Raw genomic sequence first — 19,901 nt, forward strand, 5'->3', positions numbered from 1 at the left:
GACCCTTCACTTTCTACAACATATCCTCATGCAAATTTGTAATATTTTAAGTTCATATTAATGAATTAATGATTAAATATCAATAACTGATACATACAAATAATATATATTATTTCTTAGCTCTTTAAGCCGCTATGAAATAATATGAACTTTATTAATTAATCAATTTTCTGAATAAGCAATTAGAATGAAAATAATTTAATTTTTCGTATTTTAAGCATGATCAATAATGATTAAATTATATTAATATTATGGATTAACTATATTATGTACGAATACAAACGTGACAATAAACGTCGATGAGTCGTCAGCTATAAAGTACATCACGAAGCATAACACTGTTTTTTGCTGTACATACTAAGAGATCATTTACACCACAAGATACTATTGCTATATTATAACTGAAGATCTTATCTACTATTATTCCGTGAATGATATGAGCATACCAAATATAGATATTACATAGTTATGTAGCATAATACTACAACTGTGTTAGACATAACCTAATATGATTCAATTTATGTAAACATAACCTCTTCATTCTATCAATTATATATTCGATATAAAAACGTTCGTGCATATATGAATATGTCCATTCGACAGCCTTTATCACGTTATTATTAAGTTAATTATAAATAATTAAGTAATACGAAGTATGGGACGTAGTCGTACACCTTCACCAGGAAGAAGAAGAGATCGGTCTCGAGATCGTGAACGAGAACGCGAACGAGATAGAGATCGAAGAAGAAGACGTTCTCGTGAAAGAAGAAGAAGGTATTTTCCTATATTTTTCTATTAGACTTAAATGATATAAAGATTGCATGAATTTCAAATAATCCTAGGTCCGTTGAACGAGATCGAGTAAAGTCGAGGGATAGAGAAAGAGATCGTGATCGTGAACGGGACAGACATAGACGTTCGTATAGCAGATCTAGATCAAGAGAAAGGGACAGACCTAAACCCAAATTAAAACCCACAACAGAACGTCCTGTGATCACAGGTATGTAAATCTAATATTAGTAAAGCCCGATATAAATTATAAAATAACTGACTGTTTTAAATGAATATCTTGCAGAGGCTGATCTTCAAGGAAAAACACCAGAGGAACAAGAAATGATGAGAATAATGGGCTTTTGTGGTTTTGACACTACTAAAGGCAAAAAAGTTGAAGGGAATGATGTAGGAGCCGTACATGTTATTCTTAAACGAAAGTATAGACAATACATGAACAGAAAAGGAGGATTCAATAGACCATTGGATTTTGTAGCATAAAAATTATAAATGTGATGATTCCATAAAATTCTTTACCATTGATAGAGATTCCTTAACCTGTGCAAGTTCTATTGTTTTCATAAATCTAAGCAGAATAATAAGACATATAAATAGTACAAAAAATAGTTTATACAAATGAAAATATAAGTAGACAAAACAAGTGATATAAGTTGACAAAGATAGATCCGTAAAATTTTTCATTTTAAAATTTATTAAACAATTTTTATATAAAAATATTTAAAATACAAGCTTTTTTATAATAAGACAGTATTAAATATTAATAATGTTTCAATCATCCACCCTGAGTCGTTTGCTTTGAGATGTATCATCATCACTATTGCTGTCACAATCATTCATATTCGATGTTTCACTCTCAGGGTTTTCTGGAGCTTGTGTATTGAGCTATAAAGTTTAGACATATTCTAGAATTATTACAGTACAGACAATCTTGTGAAAAATAATGTATAATGCAATATCTTTTCTTTTACTTACTAAACTGACATCCATTGCCTCAAGTCCCTCTATCAGTTGTGGATTTTTAATTCTAAAATCTCTCGTTATACTTCGTTTCAAGTAATTTTCTAGCGGTATCTAGATTTATGCGAGTTAAAAATTGTGAATATAAAGAGGAACGAAGAATAAAATATTTAATACTCGTGTTTTATACTTACGCCCGTTCTTTTGCCAAGTAGTAATATTTCTTTGTTAAATTGCTCGATTTCATATACTACACGAGGTATTACTTTGGTTTCTTTTAAAATTTTATTCCTTTGTGCGTATGAATCGGATTTTGATTTTAATTTATTTTGATTTTCCTTCAGAAGATATTTTGTAATAAAATAAAATAATGAATAATGATACTGATGACATTGATTTTTATTTATAATGTACGAAAAATTCGAATTCGACATACCTCTACATATGTTACCAAATTATAGAAAGCAGATTTTAATGATTTTCCAGCTATTTGTACCACCTGAATGAATCTGTAACCAGTGAGATTTGTCAATTTCGGTAAACGTATAAATCATTAGTTACAAAGTGATATATGTACATGCAGCACATACTTGACTGCTTGAAACGCTGCATTCTGATCATTCGATTTAGCATAAAAGTATTTTGTAAGATTACCAAGTAAATGATACAAGTATTGCAAATTTTTGAAGGTAAAGTCAGTGGATGGACCTGGTTTGATCAATGTATTAGCTAATGTTTGAAGTGCTTGAGCAAGATAAGATAATTGTCTACATAGATTTCGTTCTTTATCTCTTAAATTGTTACTCCCTGTTAAGACAATATCATTTTTTGTGAATATTATAAAATTTTGATTTGGAATTTAAAATTTATATTTACAAGTTTCATCAATTGTTCCAGGTGCTCTAGCTATAGTGTCTTCTGCCTTTAATCGCAACAATAACCACGAAGCACTATCCAATTTTTGTTTAATGTGACCACTCAAAACATTATAAACTTGTAGTATAGTATCTTCACGTATACTTTTATATGAACCATTTGCTACTAATTCAATTGCTACCTACATTTAGATAAGAATAACAATCAATTTAAGACATAAAAGTTTTGAATATTATGTAACAAAAATTATTGCTTACGTTATCAATGTTTCCAGCTTTTTCACATAATTCCACACAAATTTCATTCAATGTATCTCCACATACTTGACTATGTTCTTCCAAGTTCAAGAAGAATTGTATGATTGTAGAAACAATTGGGCTTCGAATATCTTCTACTTGAATAATTTCTTTTATACATTCGAGCATCTTTTTTAGTGAAAAGAGAGATTTATATAAACAAAGAAGATAATTTTCATGAAAGATATACTAACCTCTTCAGAATTGTAATCTTCAAAGTTAATCTTATATGTAAATTGTTCTATTGTTTGTAATAACAGAAGTGATACTTTCTCCCTGTCATCATTGTGCGTTTCTTCTGTAAGAAACTTCTTGAGATACGACTTCAATGAAAAAATAATTTCTTGTAATTGAGAATTGATATTTGTAGATTTTGATTCCTTCTTGGATTGTACTTCAACTTGAAACAATAAATAAAATTGTGATCTAAATTGTCGAAATAACGTAGTAAACGTAGTTAGATAAATACATACAAATTGAATTGAGAAATTTTGGTAATTCAGATGAGAGTAATGTACATATACAGCAAGAAATTTCCTTGAAACATTGTAAAGCCAATATAGTTACTTGTTCATCATTTATAAGTGCATCATCCAGATTTTGTACAAAATATTTATAAAGCAATCTAAAAATGATTTCATTATTATTATTATGCTTTTATTGGCATTATTATCCCATTTCAGAACTTACCTTCCAACATCAATATATGTATTTATATAGTTATGATTTTGCAATTGAGAGGTATCCTGTATAAATGATTTTGTGTGTTGCAAGAGTTGTTCACATGTTTGTAAAATATAGCAACAAAAGCTGTGGTCTCTTCTAAGTGCAACATCATTTTGAGTAGAAGACCTTCTATTTATGAATTACAATTCATTTTTAAGATAAAAATAAGCAATTTAAAACTATGGAAACATTCAGAATGGTTTAGTAATTGCAACACTCATTTCAATCATCATGGTACTTACGAAAATAAGAGCGGTAAACTTTGACGAATTACATCCAAATCCATAATAGTATTTGGTATTTTGATATTATTCGATTTAGCCGACTTTTTAGTTGTATTATTGGGATCTCTGTCCTTTTTAGATTTATTACCATCACTTTTTTTCGTTTTTGTGGATTGCTAGAAAAATTCATAGCGAATGTCATGATTTTTAATACAATAGCTAAGTAAATAAAATCCAAATACAGAAATCAAGAGCATGCGGTAAAAGAGTAGGGGATTAGTATAGGAGAGATAACCAGTAAGAAAGGAAACAATAAGGGTGTAGACTGGATAAGGAAATTGAAAAACAAGAAAAACGAAAGAGCAAAGAGAGGGGAATATCTAGCTAAGGAGGTAAAGATTTATGCAACAGATAATAGACATACATAATAGTTAAGGGTTACATGGTAGACAGTAGATAAGGGATAGTAAAATAAGGGTAGCATAAGGTTGTGTGTGTAAAGTGAGAGTACAAGACAATAAGGAGAATAATTTTGTTGTAAACTGACTTCCTCTTATGGCCATGAAGCTAAAATAAACTATATTATATAAAGAAAAATTATTCTACCTTTTTAATGAAGTCTATCAAACGTGTATATCCTTTGAACAAATTGTTAGTATCATGAGAGCTTTCCTCATTCCCCTTCGACCATTCTCCAATTTGAAACGCCATTAAAGCCTCATATATCCCAATGACCATACCAAGATTCTTTAACTTGATCTCTGACTTTGGAAAGTCTCCATGAAGTAAGTCAGTTCCATGTTCCTAAAATTATTGAGGTTTATTTTTACATTGACATATCAACTTTCTATATTGGCGTTTAAATTTTAATTACCAAATTTAAATGCTCCAATTCTGTAATTGCCATTTTCCTGCACAGTGATTTCAAAATATCGTGTAATTTTTCAAGAGTACGTGAATTTTTTACAACTGTATTAATATATGTCTTTTGTAATGTAAATATCAATTGAGCAATAGGTTCTTGTAATACTATTTCCACTCCATGGACATCTGTACACAATTCCAATTTTACAGGTGGCAAGGCACTATCATCTGTATGAAGATATAGATTCAAATGTGAAAGGAGCATGTCTACTAGAATTTCTGTTATTTCGGGATTTTTGGTCACAGTACCATACAGGCCTAAAAACGTAATGGAGATTAAGAAAATGGCAATATCAAACAACAAATTGTTGGTCATTCAAACAAATCTTCCATACCTTCGTACAGGTGTAATCTGGTTTCATACTCATAAGTAAAGGTCTTTTTTAATATATCCGATATTTCATAATATAAAGTTTTATCGCAGTCTGTCACCGATTTTCCTCGTTGCGAATTATACTCCAAAGTTACCTAGATTCAGTGATAAAAATTGTAGAATTTTTTTCATAAAGATAAGTGGAAGTAGTTTCTTTCCATTTTTATTTATGATCTTTATGTATACCTGAGTTAATGTTGATCTAGAACTAGTGCTCATTGAATCATTAAATTGACTAAGTCTAAAGCTAAGTTGAGAATGCACATTTGTATATTTTAACATTTCAAGATACCCTGTCACAGCTGTTTGTCGTTTTAATGCACCTTTCCTGTAAAGAGCTTTTCTCAAAGTCAATAAAAGGTTTTCTCGTATATTTGGTGAAACACGCGCTAATGGCAAAATAGCATATAAAACTTGATTAGCAACTGTAGGGTGTAAAAATAACAATCGTTCGAGGATAGTTATAATCCAGACTTGATGATCCAAAACAATTATTGACAATTCGTGGCACATATACTTTAAACAGTCTAGAAAACATTTGTTTTAAGTAGGATTAAAGAATAGAGTCACATTTGGTGCAATTCTCTGATAATATTATTGCCCTTTTACCTGTGTAGTGTGTTGTCGGCATACCACCTGCTACTATTTTATTAATCAACTCTTGTAACACAATGGGAACTGTCTCGTGACGTTTCTTAATTATTTCTCGTATTATTTCGGATCCAATACGCCACATAGCTGTTGCATTATTTTTGGATTTTTGATCAGCATTCATTAACGTAAAAGCTAAATTTGTAAGTCCCCTTAGTACTAAATGACGATCTTTATTGCTGCAAAATTAAAATTAGACAGTAAAATAAAGCGTATATGTGAAAAAAGAAATATTAATTGAATTGACCTGCTATCAATGACTTGTCGAATAATCCCAATTATATTACAAGGTGTAGGTAAAAGTTGTCTCATCCATGCACTGTTTTGTCGTTTTTCTTTTTCTAAGCTACTATTAACCACAGCCAGTCTTAATATCTCAAATATCTGTTAAGAATATTTTACGTCAGAATAATAAAGTAAAAATACAAATTTTTGATTTCATACTAAAAATGTTTACTACCTGATCTTCATATATTGTAGAAACTGACATCAGTACAGAGAGCATAAAGGGTTGTAGCACGTACTCTGGGGCATGAGACACATGTTTAAGGAAACGGATAAAATCTTTCATGTTTTCATGATTTAACTGAGCAGCTTGGTACACATGATACAAAACAGTGCTCTCAATGTCTTGTACCTCTTTTAAATTTATTATATCTATAAATATCCATATAAAAACAAAAATGGCAATTAGAAACTTATGCAATGAATATACACAGATGTTAGTTACATATTTTACATACCAATATTTTCAAGACTATTACTGTCATCAGACAAACTTGTTTTTGAATAACATAGCTCAAAGTATTTGGACAAGGCATTTAAAAGCTTTCTATTATCTTGATTTGGACATAATTTTAACGTCTGATATGTGAACGAGGGTACTTGATCTAGAGGGAGATTTGGAAGAGAAGAACATAACGTCCTCAAAACCTCATTACGATCTGTTTTATCTAGTACCATATCCCTTTATATGGGTAAAATTAAATAACTCTTTTATCTCTAAAATTTCATATATGTAAGATTCAATCATATAGACACAAAAAGTCAGTTACCCAAACATTTTTGCCAAAGATGGTAAGAGATTGACGTTCCAATGATAATTACATATGGCTTTAATAATTAGCGATTTATATTCAGTGCCAGAAACTTCAGCATCTGCATGAACAATATATTTTTCATTTTCCAGTGCCTCCAGTAATGCAGGTAATAAATCCTTCCAACTGAAAAAGGAAGAAAATGGTTTGAAAAACTTTCATGCAGAAAGAAAAAGAAGAGAAGAAAATGGGAGCAAAAACAAATTGCTATACCTGCATAGCTCATTATCATTATTGCGAATATTTGTAAGACAGAAGTCAACAAGTTTGACAAGATGTTGCTTTGAATAGTTTGGCAAGTCAGAAATTATTCGGCTAACGATCGCATTTGCCTGCCCTAGAGATATGTTAGTTTCCTCCAAATTTTTTAACGTAGATTCAATCACTTTTCGTCGCTTAGTTTGACAGGCTTCAGAATTGGAAAATGCTTGCAGAAGGTTATCTAATGTATTTATTCCATTCGATTTACAAATACTGCTATGTATTAATCGCGTAAGCTAATGAAATTACATTTTAATCTTAAATGTTACCACCATATACGTCAGTTATAAAGTCATAAGTTATGGTTGAAATGGAATATTTATGATTACCTGTTCCACGCTCGATTCTTGAACAAATGCGCATATTTCCGATTTATTTCCACGTTCTCTCAATTTTTCAAACCGTTGACTCATATTTCGATATTTTAGATCTATTTGTTGCTTTTACCTTTCTTATTCGGAATAAATTTAATATAATTCACGGAATTTTCAATTTCTTCGTTACCGATTGACTTCAATCTATCAAGAATGTAAGATTTCAAATCGTGTAGAATACAAACACATGTGCGCAGGTATCATATCATTCACAAGTTCGACAAAGCTTCGTATAGAGGCCGTAACTTCAGAGATGCATATATCTTATATTTGATATTTGAAGAAAAAAAAGGCGGGAAACGTCTTTCACTCGATAATTAATCTATTGTACATGTTAGTTTGAAATATTCGTAGCGTTTCTGACAATTAGTATTAACTGCTGTTGTATATTTGTTTAAGATGGAAAAAGATTACATGTTTAATGTTAGCAGAGAGGAGTATTAGGAATTATAACGGCTCTAATTCAACGCGTGAAATTAACATTCATTCGCCACTGTAGCTTAAAACGTGGAATTTTGACTGTTTCGCAACTCTAATACAGATTAATTTTACTCACTAGTAACGATAATACAAAATCGCGACTTGCCCGATATGGAGCCTATCAGCCAAAAACACAAACTACTACTCAACTACTAGTCCAATTTCGTTATGAACATTCCAAATAGACATTAGAAGTTTAACAATTTCATAGAAATTTATGTATGAAATGTAACAGGTTGAAAATTGATTTGGGAAGTAGAAGCTGTATAAAGTACTTAATTTGATTTGTAAACAGCGTTACAATTGCCCCTTATCAAATAAACAGGATTTTCATCGAAATTATTTTCTATAAATATATCTTCTATAAAAATATACTTTGTCTGAAACATACAGAGACGAGGCGTATTTTGTAATCATGTAGTTTTATGTAAAAAAATAGAAAGGATTTTTTCTGAGGTAAACGATAGGTACATTTTTCGAAAGCGAGAACAATGACTGTTCGAATGGTACGCTATCATTTACATCGGTATTTCAGATTTCAAGCAGAGGTTTGGCAAGAGGATAAAATGATAGAATAAATGGATCGCGGTCATTTTTTTCTCTGACGACAACCAGTCGAAGGTTTTGGATTTTTAGTCCAAGGTCGGAGGGGGATAAGTTAACGATATATTATTGAAAGAGTGAAAAAGAGAAAAAGGAGATTCGGGCGTGGCAGAGAAAAGTATACAAACGATTACGCATGTTCCTATGGCGAAAGTCATTTTCGGTGCTCGTTCGAAACACGCCCTTGTACCCCACCTGATTTCGCGTATCTCATTCACCTACCCGAACCGGACTATATAAGATTTCGGATACCAAAGGATCAGCACGCACTTGCTTTCGTACATTGTTAGCGAATCGACCAAGGTTCTCTTTCAGACTCACAATGTTCTCGAAGGTAAGCGATGCAGAATAACTTGTTACGAACATCGAAATTGTATCATACGGCTCTGCGCTATACTTGAAACATATCTCACGTGTATTTCAAATGTGACTCGATTCAAACCAGTGGAAACCATTTGCAAGTTTACAAACTAAACTATTCATTAATTATTTTTGTAATTTTGCATTCTCAGGTCTTGAAGTTCTCTTTCGTCTGCCTCTTTGTTCTGATCTTGTTCTAACACGGGATTGAATAATTTTGGGAGTCGCAGAAATTTTTGAAATACACGTGTAATATACTTGAAACAAAGGAAGATGATAGCTGTGGGAAAGAAGTTGTTTCGGTAACGGCATCGTTGAGCTAATTTTGTTCCTTTCTTTTTCAGATCATAGTACTCGCTTGCATTCTTGCCATGAGCAACGCCGGTATCTTGGCACCAGCTGGACAATATACTCTGACCCCTGCGGCTTTAACGTCCACATCGGACAATATCCTTCGCAGCTCGGGAAATCTGGCACAAATTGCGACCCAATCGAAGACAGTTGCCACCCCATTCTCGAGCACTAGCAGATCCGACATTCGCGTAACCAACCCGGCCATCTATGCTCACACTGCTCCAGTGGCATACGCCGCAGCCCACGCACCTTTGGCAGCACCCTTGGCAGCACCCGTGAGCCCACTCCTTGGCGTCGCTTATTCTCCAGCGGTAGCTGTTTCGCACATGGCCTACAGCAGCCCCATCGGTGTCTCTTACTCTTGGTAATCGTGTCTCCTTCTGAGTTTCTTGGACCGTTGCTCTGACAATCATTTGGAATAACTTTCATCGCACTATGTTTGTACTAAAAATGTCTTTTACTTTCTATTTATTAAATACGATATGTATTGAAACGTAACAAATTGCGCCTTATATTTTCCTTCCCCCTTTGCCGTTAATTTCATGTTTGTTAGGTATTCTCGGCCAGCGTTGATTCTGTTATATCTTGCCAGATGTTCGCTGTATCTTCTATTGAACGAGAATACTCATAGTACGTAAATCGAAGAATCTATCGCAATCACACAACAATGTTCAGATAGATGATTACCACTTGGCACAGGTCTATCACGAAGTAATCGCTATTATCTGACTTGGATTCGCGAATACGTTAGGCCTGAAAATGAATATTGAAAAAGAACGAGTGAGACAGAGAGAGGTACATCTCAGAATTCATACAATATGTATACGTATGAACGCACTATGTATTTCTAGGGAATAGAAGTTAATTTAAATATAATCGTATCATTTTGATATCATCTTGGCCGTCAAATACTCGATAGTCTTGACTAAAACGATTTCAGAAATCATAAAATTCAACGTAAAACGTTCCTATGAGTTATGAGCTTCTCCGCTCGATTGGAACGATGAGAACGAGCGAACAAGAGTACGAATTTGCTCTCCGAGCTTCGTATAGAGTTACGATTGATTTATTGAATATTCGATTATTACATTCTGTGACAAAGTTGATCGTTTAGGTAGTAAAAACGATTCGCCATCGACACGAATGTTTGAACGCGTTTCATAATCGGTCGTGGTTTTAGTCGAGTCCTCCGCCGCTTCGTAGTGGTTCGAGCGCGTGGACCTTAAAGAACCTTGACGGCTCCTAATCCCTGCAAAGCTCCAAGCCCGTTAAGCCCCAGAGGAGTTAAACCAGCGGTGAGAGCGGGTGCAGCTCCGATTGCGGTGGTCAGTCCAGGTGCGAGAAGCGCAGGAGCGGCGACAGCTGCTGTGGCCACTGGAGCTGAAATCATCGCACGAAACAATCGTAATTTTACAATCGAATCAAAAGTGAAAGAATCGTTCAAGCGATCGGCATACTAGCGTTCGCCTCGTTAGCGAACAATGGTATGCCACTGTTCGTTTTCAACTTGAGCTTTTACTTATACGCCTATTCGTTAAATAATTGACCGCACGAAATACACGCGGAACGATATTACTTCACTGTATCGTACGACGAAGCGTGGTATGCTTAGTATATTAATAGTACGTATCAGCTTGAGTAATAAAATAAAGTTCAATCGTTTGTTTCTTACAAGAGTGCATAGACACGTTGCTATATTCCTATATAATCTACGTATCCGATCAAGCAATCATTTGTTCGTCCCATTTCTCCGTAAATATACTATCTTTCGTAAAAAATTCAGGTGCACGTACTTCTATGTTCTTCGTAAGAGACAAATGAACTCGTTACTCAAGTCGATATATGTATAATAAGAGAAAACGAAAGATAAAAAAGGAAGTGGAAACTGGGGGGAAAAAAAAAGAAAACAGTAAAAAGAAGATGTGAAAGGAATTATGGCAACAACTGAAACGATAAAAAGGAAAATGAACACGAGAAAAGCGGACTAATAAAATATCGATTCTAAGGCATAAAGGAAGCGTGCCGGCAAGCGAATGCCAAGCGCCCGATTTCCTCGCGACATCGTCGAGTCGACCGCCGTCTGATATTCCACTATATTCTAATCGTTAAGTACATTGCGGTTAGAAAAGATCGTGTAAAGGTGCGCGTGTGTGATACGTATAAGGTAGCGTCGCTGTACAGTGACGCGCCATCGATGTATGTAATATATGTAGCGATCTAACGTATAGGTTAAGTTCAACTAAGTTGTGGATGTTAGAGAGTTACAATTTAATTGTAAATTGGCACCCATTAATCAGGTACCTGCAAGAGCGGTATTTGCGACCGCAACTACCGGGGCGGGCACAGCGGTCGCCGTCACGATTCCAGGATTGTTAACGCGCACGTCCGCTTTCCTGACGCTACTGAACGGCGTATCTACGCTCTTCGCGTAGGCCGATATGGCACCTAAGTTACCGATACCCCGTATCACGTTAGAGGTCGATGTTGCGATAGTTGGTACAGCGAGGGCGGCTGTGGGCAGGGGAAGGGCTGCTGCAGTGGACAGAGGAAGAGCCGCTGCTGCCGCTGGCTGCACCGCGACCGCTGCGGGCGCGGTTGCGAGCAAACCACCGCCGATCACGCCAGCTTGTCCAACCGCCAGCAAGCAACCACAAATCACCAAGAACTGAAAAACAAAGGTTAATTTTCCCTTTCTCTTTTTCCCTTCTTTCTCGCTACAGCTAACAATGCGTCACTTTCTGTTTCATTTTCATTGCGCTTTTCCTTCTTGCTCGACGACTTTGTTCTGCGATTTGTCGCTTTACTTAAAATTTTGTTTAGATGTAAGAAGATTCCAGAATCGAAATGGCGCGATGAAGTTAAGTATCTTATACAGGGTAAAAAGACGATGAATCGTTTCAGTGCACCGTCATGCCAACATCGTTTCTTTATTCGGTTTCGTAGTTAAACGGCGGGCTTTTTCAGACTCTTCGTAACGTTAGAAACGTTGCTTGTTATGGTAAGAGATTGAAAGATATCCAGATATCGTTTGTCTCGACAGTTCCGTCTCTTACAAAGAAAACTTCTTGTAGTTTAAGATTAAAAAATATATGATATTACTTAAATTTTTTTTAAGCGAATTTCTGAAGCGCACTTTTGCGAAAAGTTTATTGTATCAGTAAATTCTGTCAGACAAATTTTTTGCTAAATTATCAGAACCAGATCGAAAATTGTGGCAATTAATTCGTGGACCATCGCGTATGTCGGCGTATATGAGTCTTTTACTTACTCTAAACATGATGATGATAGGTAGGAGCTGCTTTCTTCACCGACTGGAAACGACAAACGAATTGAATGCATCTAGTGGATTTGTCAGCCTATTTATACGTAACCTCTTGTAATCCTGTCCAGATAGTTAACTTGAAATATTTTTTCACCAAAAACTTGGTATCAAGTGTCCGTCGACCAAAGACCAGCGTATTGCATAGAAGGTTTGCAACGAACCGGCATTGCAACACATACATATGGCTAGAGAAAATTTGATATCGTAAAACTCAAGTAGCAGATTGCACTGTGATCTTTCTAAAGAAGATTTTTGCTATTCGACTAGCACGAAACGAAATCGATAACCAAACTACCAGTGAGACAAAGAAATGGGGAAGGTGGAATGAAAAATACTAATTAAACGCGTTAGAGAATGCGCATAATTTCGTTAGCGTGTGTCGTTAAATGTGTGTTATAACAAAACACCGATATGTAAGTATACACCGATTGAAAAGTAAAAAACAAACAGATACCCTGCGCAATTACTCAATGTGAGTCTATCTCAAATTGCAACCGATATGTCTTGGTATCCAGGTATATTATAGAATTACAAGCTTATCCATTGTATAAAGAATCGTACGTTTGACAAATATCGCGCAGGATATACATGGATAATAGCGAACTATTGAAAAGATTGTTGTAATCTTTATGGTTGATGATTAGCGGTTCGTGTCTCAATCTATTGATTGGGGTTAGGTTACATTCAGGATCGTATATACAATATCACTGTTAGAAAATTCAAACTGACTTTAATGCTATTCATTCGTCGTTCTTTCCAAATTTCAAAGACGTCCAAGTCAACCCTGCTACGATCCTCGAATATATACGTATACACTACGCCAAGAAATTGAAAGATCTTTAAATTTTGATCGAAAACTTGTCGATATTCGAACCACTGTAACTTTGTCAATAAGAATCGTATAATACTCTACTTGGGCTCGTTTCAAAGGACGAATCGTCTACTTTCACGCCCTTAAACGTTAATTTTGTCGAAGATTCTTTTTTGTTGCGAAATAGAGTAGGAAATTAGTTATTTGTTTCCCTTTTCAAATTTTAATTTCGTATTATTTAGTAGTACATATGCACTTTTGTATGATTACAAAAATTTTATACTATGAAAATGAAACGAAGAACCCGGTCAAAGGCACTTTATTGGGAAATAATGTGTCAATACTTTTTGTAACATCTGTGTGCATTTCAATGTATAGTAGAAAGAATTGATGCTACAATGAATGAGATTCAAGAATCAATTATTTCGTTCTAACATACCCTGCTGTATGTATAAAGATGTGAGTATTTTGTCTATTTCAATTAAATTACCTTATCTTGAATCCGTTAATAAAGTCATATTTGATTCCAAGTAATTTGGAAAAAATTCAGCGAAAACGTGAATGTAAGTAGCTTCGCAAGATCAAAAATAACAAAAATGGGAAACGAGGGCGTGGAGAGTAGAAGGGGTAGAAGGCGACGCGACGGAATGAATAAACAAGTACAAAGTGAGAGGGAACGCGATCAGACGACCACTGCCGGTTGCAGTTGTTACGCAATTGACATTGGCAAATTGTAACAGAACAAGCACGGCCAAGAACTTCGAGATTTCATAAGCATGCCGGAGGCGAAGGAGTGTATTATAATTTGGTAAGATGACGTAGCAAAATGACTTGTTCGTTTTCTAATCTAAATCTTTAGCCATTAATGATTTATATGTATCTCCCGCGTTCAACATGATAGTCACAATTTCTAATAAAAGGAATAACGAAATCGTTGTATTGTTTTGTAACTCTGACAAATAGTTATAAATTATATCTTATACCGTGAAATATAAGGATAATGATACCTACATAAAAGCATATTTAATTAGAGAAAGTATTTTGAATATACTGGTTTTAACAGATTCGATCGCGTCGAAGAAGTGAAAACATCATCGATACAATAGGTTTTATTTATTTAATGTTTCTCTGTAAAATACAGTAGAACATATTCTTGTTAATAACACATACTAACAATTTGTTGGCTGATTGTACTGCAACAGCATATGAGATGATTCCCGTGATATATCATTAACACCAATAGTGTCTCCATTTGTCATATCGATTACATAGATCGTACATATGGATAGAGTTACCTAACAATTCTCCATCTCAAACTGTAGGAATGTCGGGAATAATATGCCGAGATCATTAATTAATAATTCCACCATTTTTTACATTATCGTAACGAGTTAATTGATATTATAATTTTCATATTCGAATAGACCTTGTGTTCTCGAATGCGTAACAAAAGTATCTCCACTTCAGTGTTTCAGTATGTTTCTTAACAATTATGTTATCACGATCGAAAAATATTATATTACTAGCGATAAATTATTCACTAGATACTGCACGATAATCATTATTTTCAAAACATCCACAGACTTCGCGCACTGTAATTTGTATATATTTTTACATATTTCATTTTATCTATTTTTTTTTAACACAGGCTTTTCGAACAATGGTCAAGGTTCAAGTAATTTTATTTTTTCCAAGATCACTTGCATTCTATAAATATAAAAAATAATATATAAACGTATGCATATGACATAACATTTTCCCCTACTTCACTTTTCTTTCTTCTTTAAAAATTAAAGATGGGATATCTTGGTTTATTAGTTAAGTTTGTCAAGCGATAGATCTAAAAATAATTTTTGTTTCGTTTTCACGGAATATAAGTACCTCCCCCCGCTCCTTGAAGCTTTATAAGAAAATCATAGTGTTCGATACACAAGTATTTCCTTTTGTATTCCTGATCTATGTCATCACCATTATGATAGGGTTCCACTATTAAAGAAAGACTATTAAGGAAAGAACATCTTTGTTTAACAGCATTAATTAAAAGCCGAAAAAATAGAAAAAAGAAAGAATAAGCACAAATACGTTATTAAATAATTGTACTAACTATAATAAGCACATTGTTAAGAATACACGAAAAATAACGAGCAAAAAGCTGCTCTCCTTTGTTCATTTTTCGTTTTATCAATGCGTTCATTCGTTGATTTTAAGAAACTCAGAAAGTGACAATAATATGTATATATTTCTATCGTGCTTTCCTTCTAAAAAAAATCCTTCTTTCCGAATTAATTGCTATTAATTAACTAAGCTTAAGATGTAAACGAATAACAATTTACTACATTGGTTTACATCGATGTTGGGGACCAGAAATTCATTTCTCTTAATTGCGATGGTTTTGCTCGAAATGCATTTGGGTAAGCAGCTGATTTTTCTGATTTCTCATCGCTTCCTACATATGTAAGATTTTGCGACGAAATGGATTTCTTCCGAGCAAGCGATCTAAGCGGAGCAGTTGCAACTTCGATGTTTGCTTCGTCCTCTTCTTCGATCTTGCTAGTAACGAGTTCCCTAGATTGTCCGAAGATGCTTGCCAAGATCCAACCTCCCTGATATTTCCCGCAATCATGAAGGGATGCTCCTGCAAAGTATCGGTTCGAAGAAACACGACGACGAGCCTTAGGCGAACCGCTTGGACTGCCTGATGGCGAAGCGACTGGAGTGGCTGGTAAAGATTTGCTTCCTCTTCTGGGTTGACTGGCGGCCTGCTCGGCCGAAATAGTCTCGTGAAGTTTGTTAGACATCATCTGGTTAGCTACAAGAACAATTGACTTTCCACAAAGTGCTGGCTTGCCGTGAAATCCATCATCTACCCCCTGTGATTTTGTAATCTTCGTATTATCGGCCAGTAATACCTTCGGACTTGATTTAATTCCTTTTTCTGGGAGCAAAATCAGAAACATTGAATCACAAAGAGTAAGAAAGAAATTTTACTTGTTATTCGTTGTTTCAGTCGTAATAATTAAAAGAAAATTCGTAATTACTAACTGCACAAAGAACGCATGCAACAGTCAATTGTAAATTACCTTTATTCGCTGTTAAAGTTGATGGTATAAACGGTTGACAAGGTAAGGGATGCTTGCTGAAATCAATTTCCTGATTTTTTTTCTTCTCCTCGGTAAACTGTTGTTGTTGCGTATCCTGTACTTTCACATTATTTGTTGATGAAGTAATATTTTGTTCCTCAAAAACTTCGTCAATCGGCCGATATTCTTGCGAAACCGATGATCGATTTTGTGTCTTCGGATATCGTATGTAAAAGAAGCTGTCGTCATGAGATGGTGGACTAAACGTAATGTCATCGAAATTACATCTGCATAAAAGAAAAAAGACGAGAAGTTGGTAATTACACGTTGCAAAGAAAGAAAGTAAGGTTAATGAAGCAAACAAGGGTATGCTACTCGATAAATAAAGGCTCTTCGACTGATGGTCTTTTGTTAGAAGATTCTTTCAGCTTTAGATATCTTCTTACCATTGATATATTGTTCTCTTTACTACCAACAGTTCGTCTATAAATTTCTAAGTCCTATAGCGATGCGTTTCTCAGAATGCTAACCCGTCAACTAATTCAACGAATAATTCAATGCCTGACATAAGTATTTTGTTGAATTCGATACTATTCATAACATGCGTGAACAAACAATCGTTATTTAATCCGATGTTTTAATGTAAATCGACATAGATCTACAAGAGAGAATAAGAAAAGAGTATAACAAACGTTATGCACCGCACACAGTAAGCTATACGAGGTCGCACTATTGCGAGGAGTGTCTTGAGTCTAAGAATAGCGGGCACAATGCCCATGCGATTAACTGCTTATTCGTGTGGTATCACGCATTAGCCAAATTTCATGTATAAATATTTCTTATCGTTTATTAAATGTATGAATTGAACATCCAAGACTTAAACAATGCAAATCTCTTGTTCTATGTGAATGTTTATGATATATTCAGTGATTAATTTTCAGATCAACTCTTCTGTAAAACTTAGTAAAAGGAAAAGTCAGTTCACCTGACCGAATCATTTCTGTCAATTACGATTAGTAAAAGTGACTTAACTTTGAAAATACAGCACAGAATAATTTAGGCGATTTTAATTAAAAAATAATAATAATTATTCCGAGTGAAAAATTTGTTTATGGCATGCACTTATTTTTTTACAATGTAACAATTTCTTGTTTGTAACATCATTTGAGAGCTAAGCATATTTGTAAGATCTAAATTTGTTTTTAATCAAGATTGATATTGTTTTTCTATTTTATACACTAGGCTATAGTCATAATGCATGTGTTTTCTGATGAAAGAACATTCTGACAGACACATGATAACAGTCAAATATATATATGCATTCTTATAAGAATAGCTACATTGTTCTTCAAATATTAGATTCATCAAAATACACATCCATTATAATCATAAATCATAGACTTAGTTTTATGTGAAAGTAGATAAAATCCAACCGCCGGCTTGGCAGCACGATTTTCGCATAACAAATATATTTGATAGTCATATTAAGAGGGTTAATGCTAAATCTACTTGTATTCAGTATTTACAGATTCACAGAGATGCCCTGCCAGCAATCTAAAAAATTGCCTCTTACCATTGCAATTGGTTTAAATTTCTTCTACATTCAGCAAAGAACAATGCTACGTTAAGGCATCACAAGCCTGCAACTCAGTACAAGTCGAAGTTTAACAACCTTACAACACTTCAATTCTACAAAGGATTCGAAAAGAAACGAACCTATTGTCAGTTCGGCCTTTGATCCACTGTGGCAAAGATATTCCAACGCCGAGTAATCTATCTTCTTGTCTCGTGGAGCCCATTTTTATAATTTGCCAAACTTTCCCTTTCTTTCGAATTGAATCCAATAAAAAATAAGATTTGGTTCCGTTTAAGTTTGCCTATATCTTTCTTTTTTCTTTTTTTCTTTTAATAGATCACACCTTGAAACATTGGATTCAAAAGATATCCGACAGTTCAAAGTTGTAATCTTTTAACAATTTTAAGTAAAAAACAACTTCTCCTAAAGGATTGATCTGCACGTTGTTTTACTGACCTAGAAAATGAATAAAATGATGGATGGGCGCGTTTGATTATGCATGATTAAATTTGATTTTATTAAACATTTTTCCATTCTAGATATATGCTACTTAAATGCATTGAAAGAAGAAAAAACACATTATATTTCATGATTATACCGCTCATTTTGTTGCAAATTCATATTTTTAAGAACATGATTCAAACAATAGCATCTTAGTAAAAAATTGTTTTATGTATCAAATATTATAAAAAGCACTATATATACTTTGTATATTTTACATATTTCTTTATCTTATGTATGTGCATTTTACGCAATTTTATACTTTCAGATTCTTTAGAAATCAGAAGGGAGATAAAATGACTCATTATTTATAATATTCGATCCCTCTAAACATAACTTTGATTATTCCAAAGGTATGTTTGTAAAAATATCAGTTCACTAATGGTTTCCTATTTATATACTCTTTTATCTTTGTTTTTGTTGGACTTGTATTTATTTTTGCAATTAACTAGTAGTATATTCTACATACATACGTTTTTGTATTCTTTCTCTGTCTCTGTCTCTTTCTTTCTTTCTTCCTCCCCCGTTCCCCTCAAGAGTATATTTTTGTTATAAATTACAACGTCTATAATGACATCGACATTAAAGTATTTCTTTATAAAAGGCAAATCATTTTGTTTTGTATTATCTGCTAAGACAGATAACCAGGGTATTTCGAAAGCAATGGCAAAAAATGTAAACACAAAAAAGTAATCAAAATAATACCAAGAAATAAAAAAAGAGAAAGAATAAAATTTATAACGACAAAAATTTACATAATTTGATAAATATGAAAAAGATAATTATTTTTATAGTCTCTACTATATTACGTTTCTCATACTTATTCATTGGAGTATATCATTCACAAAATTGAAGTACGAGTATAAACGGACACGCTTCATTCAACAAAATAGCAATATGTATATTGATCGATTACTTACTCGATTTTTATGATATTCTAGATGTTTTTGCACATTTAATAACCCCATAACGGCAATATTTTTACAGAGCTTCGGAATATCGTGACCGACGAACAGCTAATCACCATTTGCTATGACCGAAAATCATATAATATATTAAGCTCTGTTGTGTCGAAGTACCAACTACTTTATCTAATGGAAAATTCCCATTCCTGGACAAATGGAAAATAACTAGACTAACAAAAGGAGCTAAGGAAAATGAAGAGAAACAACGTTGACGTTGTTATTGAAAACACTAACGGAAAATCGTATTGATTCTTTTTATTACATATTCAAATTTAATTTATTGCATATATATGATCGA

General features: G+C 33.7%; 5 protein-coding genes and 2 long non-coding RNA genes across 11 annotated transcripts; 4 read left to right on the forward strand and 3 right to left on the reverse strand.

The window, feature by feature from the left end:
• Positions 1-294: 294 nt before the first annotated feature.
• Positions 295-1,377, forward strand: LOC117230756 (U4/U6.U5 small nuclear ribonucleoprotein 27 kDa protein). The gene is made up of 3 exons (XM_033488502.1): positions 295-774; positions 843-1,000; positions 1,076-1,377. Exons 1-3 carry the CDS (start codon positions 656-658, stop codon positions 1,270-1,272), a joined length of 474 nt encoding a protein of 157 aa, XP_033344393.1. The 5' UTR covers positions 295-655; the 3' UTR covers positions 1,273-1,377.
• An 87-nt stretch (positions 1,378-1,464) lies between these two features.
• Positions 1,465-7,766, reverse strand: LOC117230752 (Fanconi anemia group I protein). 2 transcript variants are annotated; one of them, XM_033488495.1, is made up of 22 exons: positions 7,507-7,766; positions 7,130-7,413; positions 6,875-7,042; positions 6,563-6,786; positions 6,280-6,476; positions 6,067-6,203; positions 5,778-5,998; positions 5,355-5,695; positions 5,131-5,263; positions 4,746-5,053; positions 4,478-4,675; positions 3,890-4,047; positions 3,612-3,773; positions 3,395-3,546; positions 3,116-3,321; positions 2,883-3,050; positions 2,626-2,806; positions 2,340-2,556; positions 2,186-2,258; positions 1,944-2,087; positions 1,765-1,863; positions 1,465-1,674 (listed from the first exon to the last, which is right to left on the reverse strand). In XM_033488495.1, the coding sequence occupies exons 1-22, from the start codon at positions 7,588-7,590 to the stop codon at positions 1,561-1,563; spliced, it is 3,969 nt and encodes a 1,322-aa protein (XP_033344386.1). In that variant the 5' UTR covers positions 7,591-7,766; the 3' UTR covers positions 1,465-1,560. The 2 variants fall into 2 exon arrangements, with proteins under 2 accessions (XP_033344386.1, XP_033344385.1); XM_033488494.1 differs by having other exon boundaries at positions 1,466-1,674; positions 3,612-3,776.
• Positions 7,767-8,662: 896 nt separating this feature from the next.
• Positions 8,663-9,851, forward strand: LOC117230571 (pupal cuticle protein C1B-like). Its single transcript, XM_033488158.1, has 2 exons — positions 8,663-8,968; positions 9,339-9,851. Exons 1-2 carry the CDS (start codon positions 8,957-8,959, stop codon positions 9,714-9,716), a joined length of 390 nt encoding a protein of 129 aa, XP_033344049.1. The 5' UTR covers positions 8,663-8,956; the 3' UTR covers positions 9,717-9,851.
• Positions 9,852-10,007: 156 nt separating this feature from the next.
• On the reverse strand, positions 10,008-12,747 carry LOC117230570 (pupal cuticle protein C1B-like). 2 transcript variants are annotated; one of them, XR_004492801.1, is made up of 4 exons: positions 12,617-12,747; positions 11,650-12,013; positions 10,437-10,728; positions 10,008-10,101 (listed from the first exon to the last, which is right to left on the reverse strand). XR_004492801.1 is itself a non-coding variant. In XM_033488157.1 (3 exons), the coding sequence occupies exons 1-3, from the start codon at positions 12,623-12,625 to the stop codon at positions 10,571-10,573; spliced, it is 531 nt and encodes a 176-aa protein (XP_033344048.1). In that variant the 5' UTR covers positions 12,626-12,747; the 3' UTR covers positions 10,393-10,570. The 2 variants fall into 2 exon arrangements, 1 of the variants encoding a protein (XP_033344048.1); XM_033488157.1 differs by lacking the exon at positions 10,008-10,101 and having other exon boundaries at positions 10,393-10,728.
• LOC117230572 lies at positions 11,908-12,776 on the forward strand. Its single transcript, XR_004492802.1, has 3 exons — positions 11,908-12,026; positions 12,224-12,346; positions 12,637-12,776. It is a non-coding gene; the product is annotated as an uncharacterized LOC117230572 (long non-coding RNA).
• Positions 12,777-14,579: 1,803 nt separating this feature from the next.
• LOC117230568 lies at positions 14,580-19,683 on the reverse strand. 3 transcript variants are annotated; one of them, XM_033488154.1, is made up of 4 exons: positions 19,559-19,683; positions 18,278-18,593; positions 16,562-16,848; positions 14,580-16,416 (listed from the first exon to the last, which is right to left on the reverse strand). In XM_033488154.1, the coding sequence occupies exons 2-4, from the start codon at positions 18,358-18,360 to the stop codon at positions 15,824-15,826; spliced, it is 963 nt and encodes a 320-aa protein (XP_033344045.1). In that variant the 5' UTR covers positions 18,361-18,593; positions 19,559-19,683; the 3' UTR covers positions 14,580-15,823. The 3 variants fall into 3 exon arrangements, with proteins under 3 accessions (XP_033344045.1, XP_033344046.1, XP_033344047.1); XM_033488155.1 differs by lacking the exon at positions 19,559-19,683 and adding an exon at positions 19,112-19,126; XM_033488156.1 differs by lacking the exons at positions 18,278-18,593; positions 19,559-19,683 and adding an exon at positions 16,937-17,049.
• LOC117230573 lies at positions 16,982-18,534 on the forward strand. Its single transcript, XR_004492803.1, has 2 exons — positions 16,982-17,657; positions 18,090-18,534. It is a non-coding gene; the product is annotated as an uncharacterized LOC117230573 (long non-coding RNA).
• Positions 19,684-19,901: the final 218 nt, after the last annotated feature.

This window comes from Bombus vosnesenskii, unplaced genomic scaffold (genome assembly GCF_011952255.1).
Source record: "Bombus vosnesenskii isolate JDL3184/JDL3185 unplaced genomic scaffold, Bvos_JDL3184-5_v1.1 scf7180000013267, whole genome shotgun sequence".
NCBI lineage: Eukaryota > Metazoa > Arthropoda > Insecta > Hymenoptera > Apidae > Bombus > Bombus vosnesenskii.

Excerpts from the sequence above, each read along its gene's own strand:
- LOC117230756 (XM_033488502.1), top strand. The coding sequence starts at position 656 with ATGGGACGTAGTCGTACACCTTCACCAGGAAGAAGAAGAGATCGGTCT. Across the intron at positions 775-842 it reads TCTCGTGAAAGAAGAAGAAG|GTCCGTTGAACGAGATCGAG; the intron begins GTATTTTCCTAT and ends AAATAATCCTAG. Across the intron at positions 1,001-1,075 it reads AGAACGTCCTGTGATCACAG|AGGCTGATCTTCAAGGAAAA; the intron begins GTATGTAAATCT and ends AATATCTTGCAG.
- LOC117230752 (XM_033488494.1), bottom strand. The coding sequence starts at position 7,590 with ATGAGTCAACGGTTTGAAAAATTGAGAGAACGTGGAAATAAATCGGAA. Across the intron at positions 5,999-6,066 it reads CGACAAGTCATTGATAGCAG|CAATAAAGATCGTCATTTAG; the intron begins GTCAATTCAATT and ends TTAATTTTGCAG. Across the intron at positions 4,048-4,477 it reads TGATAGACTTCATTAAAAAG|CAATCCACAAAAACGAAAAA; the intron begins GTAGAATAATTT and ends GAATTTTTCTAG.
- LOC117230570 (XM_033488157.1), bottom strand. Across the intron at positions 10,729-11,649 it reads CGCAAATACCGCTCTTGCAG|CTCCAGTGGCCACAGCAGCT; the intron begins GTACCTGATTAA and ends CGATGATTTCAG.
- LOC117230568 (XM_033488154.1), bottom strand. The coding sequence starts at position 18,360 with ATGGGCTCCACGAGACAAGAAGATAGATTACTCGGCGTTGGAATATCT. Across the intron at positions 16,849-18,277 it reads AAAGGCCGAACTGACAATAG|ATGTAATTTCGATGACATTA; the intron begins GTTCGTTTCTTT and ends TCTTTTATGCAG. Across the intron at positions 16,417-16,561 it reads AACTTTAACAGCGAATAAAG|AAAAAGGAATTAAATCAAGT; the intron begins GTAATTTACAAT and ends TTTTGCTCCCAG.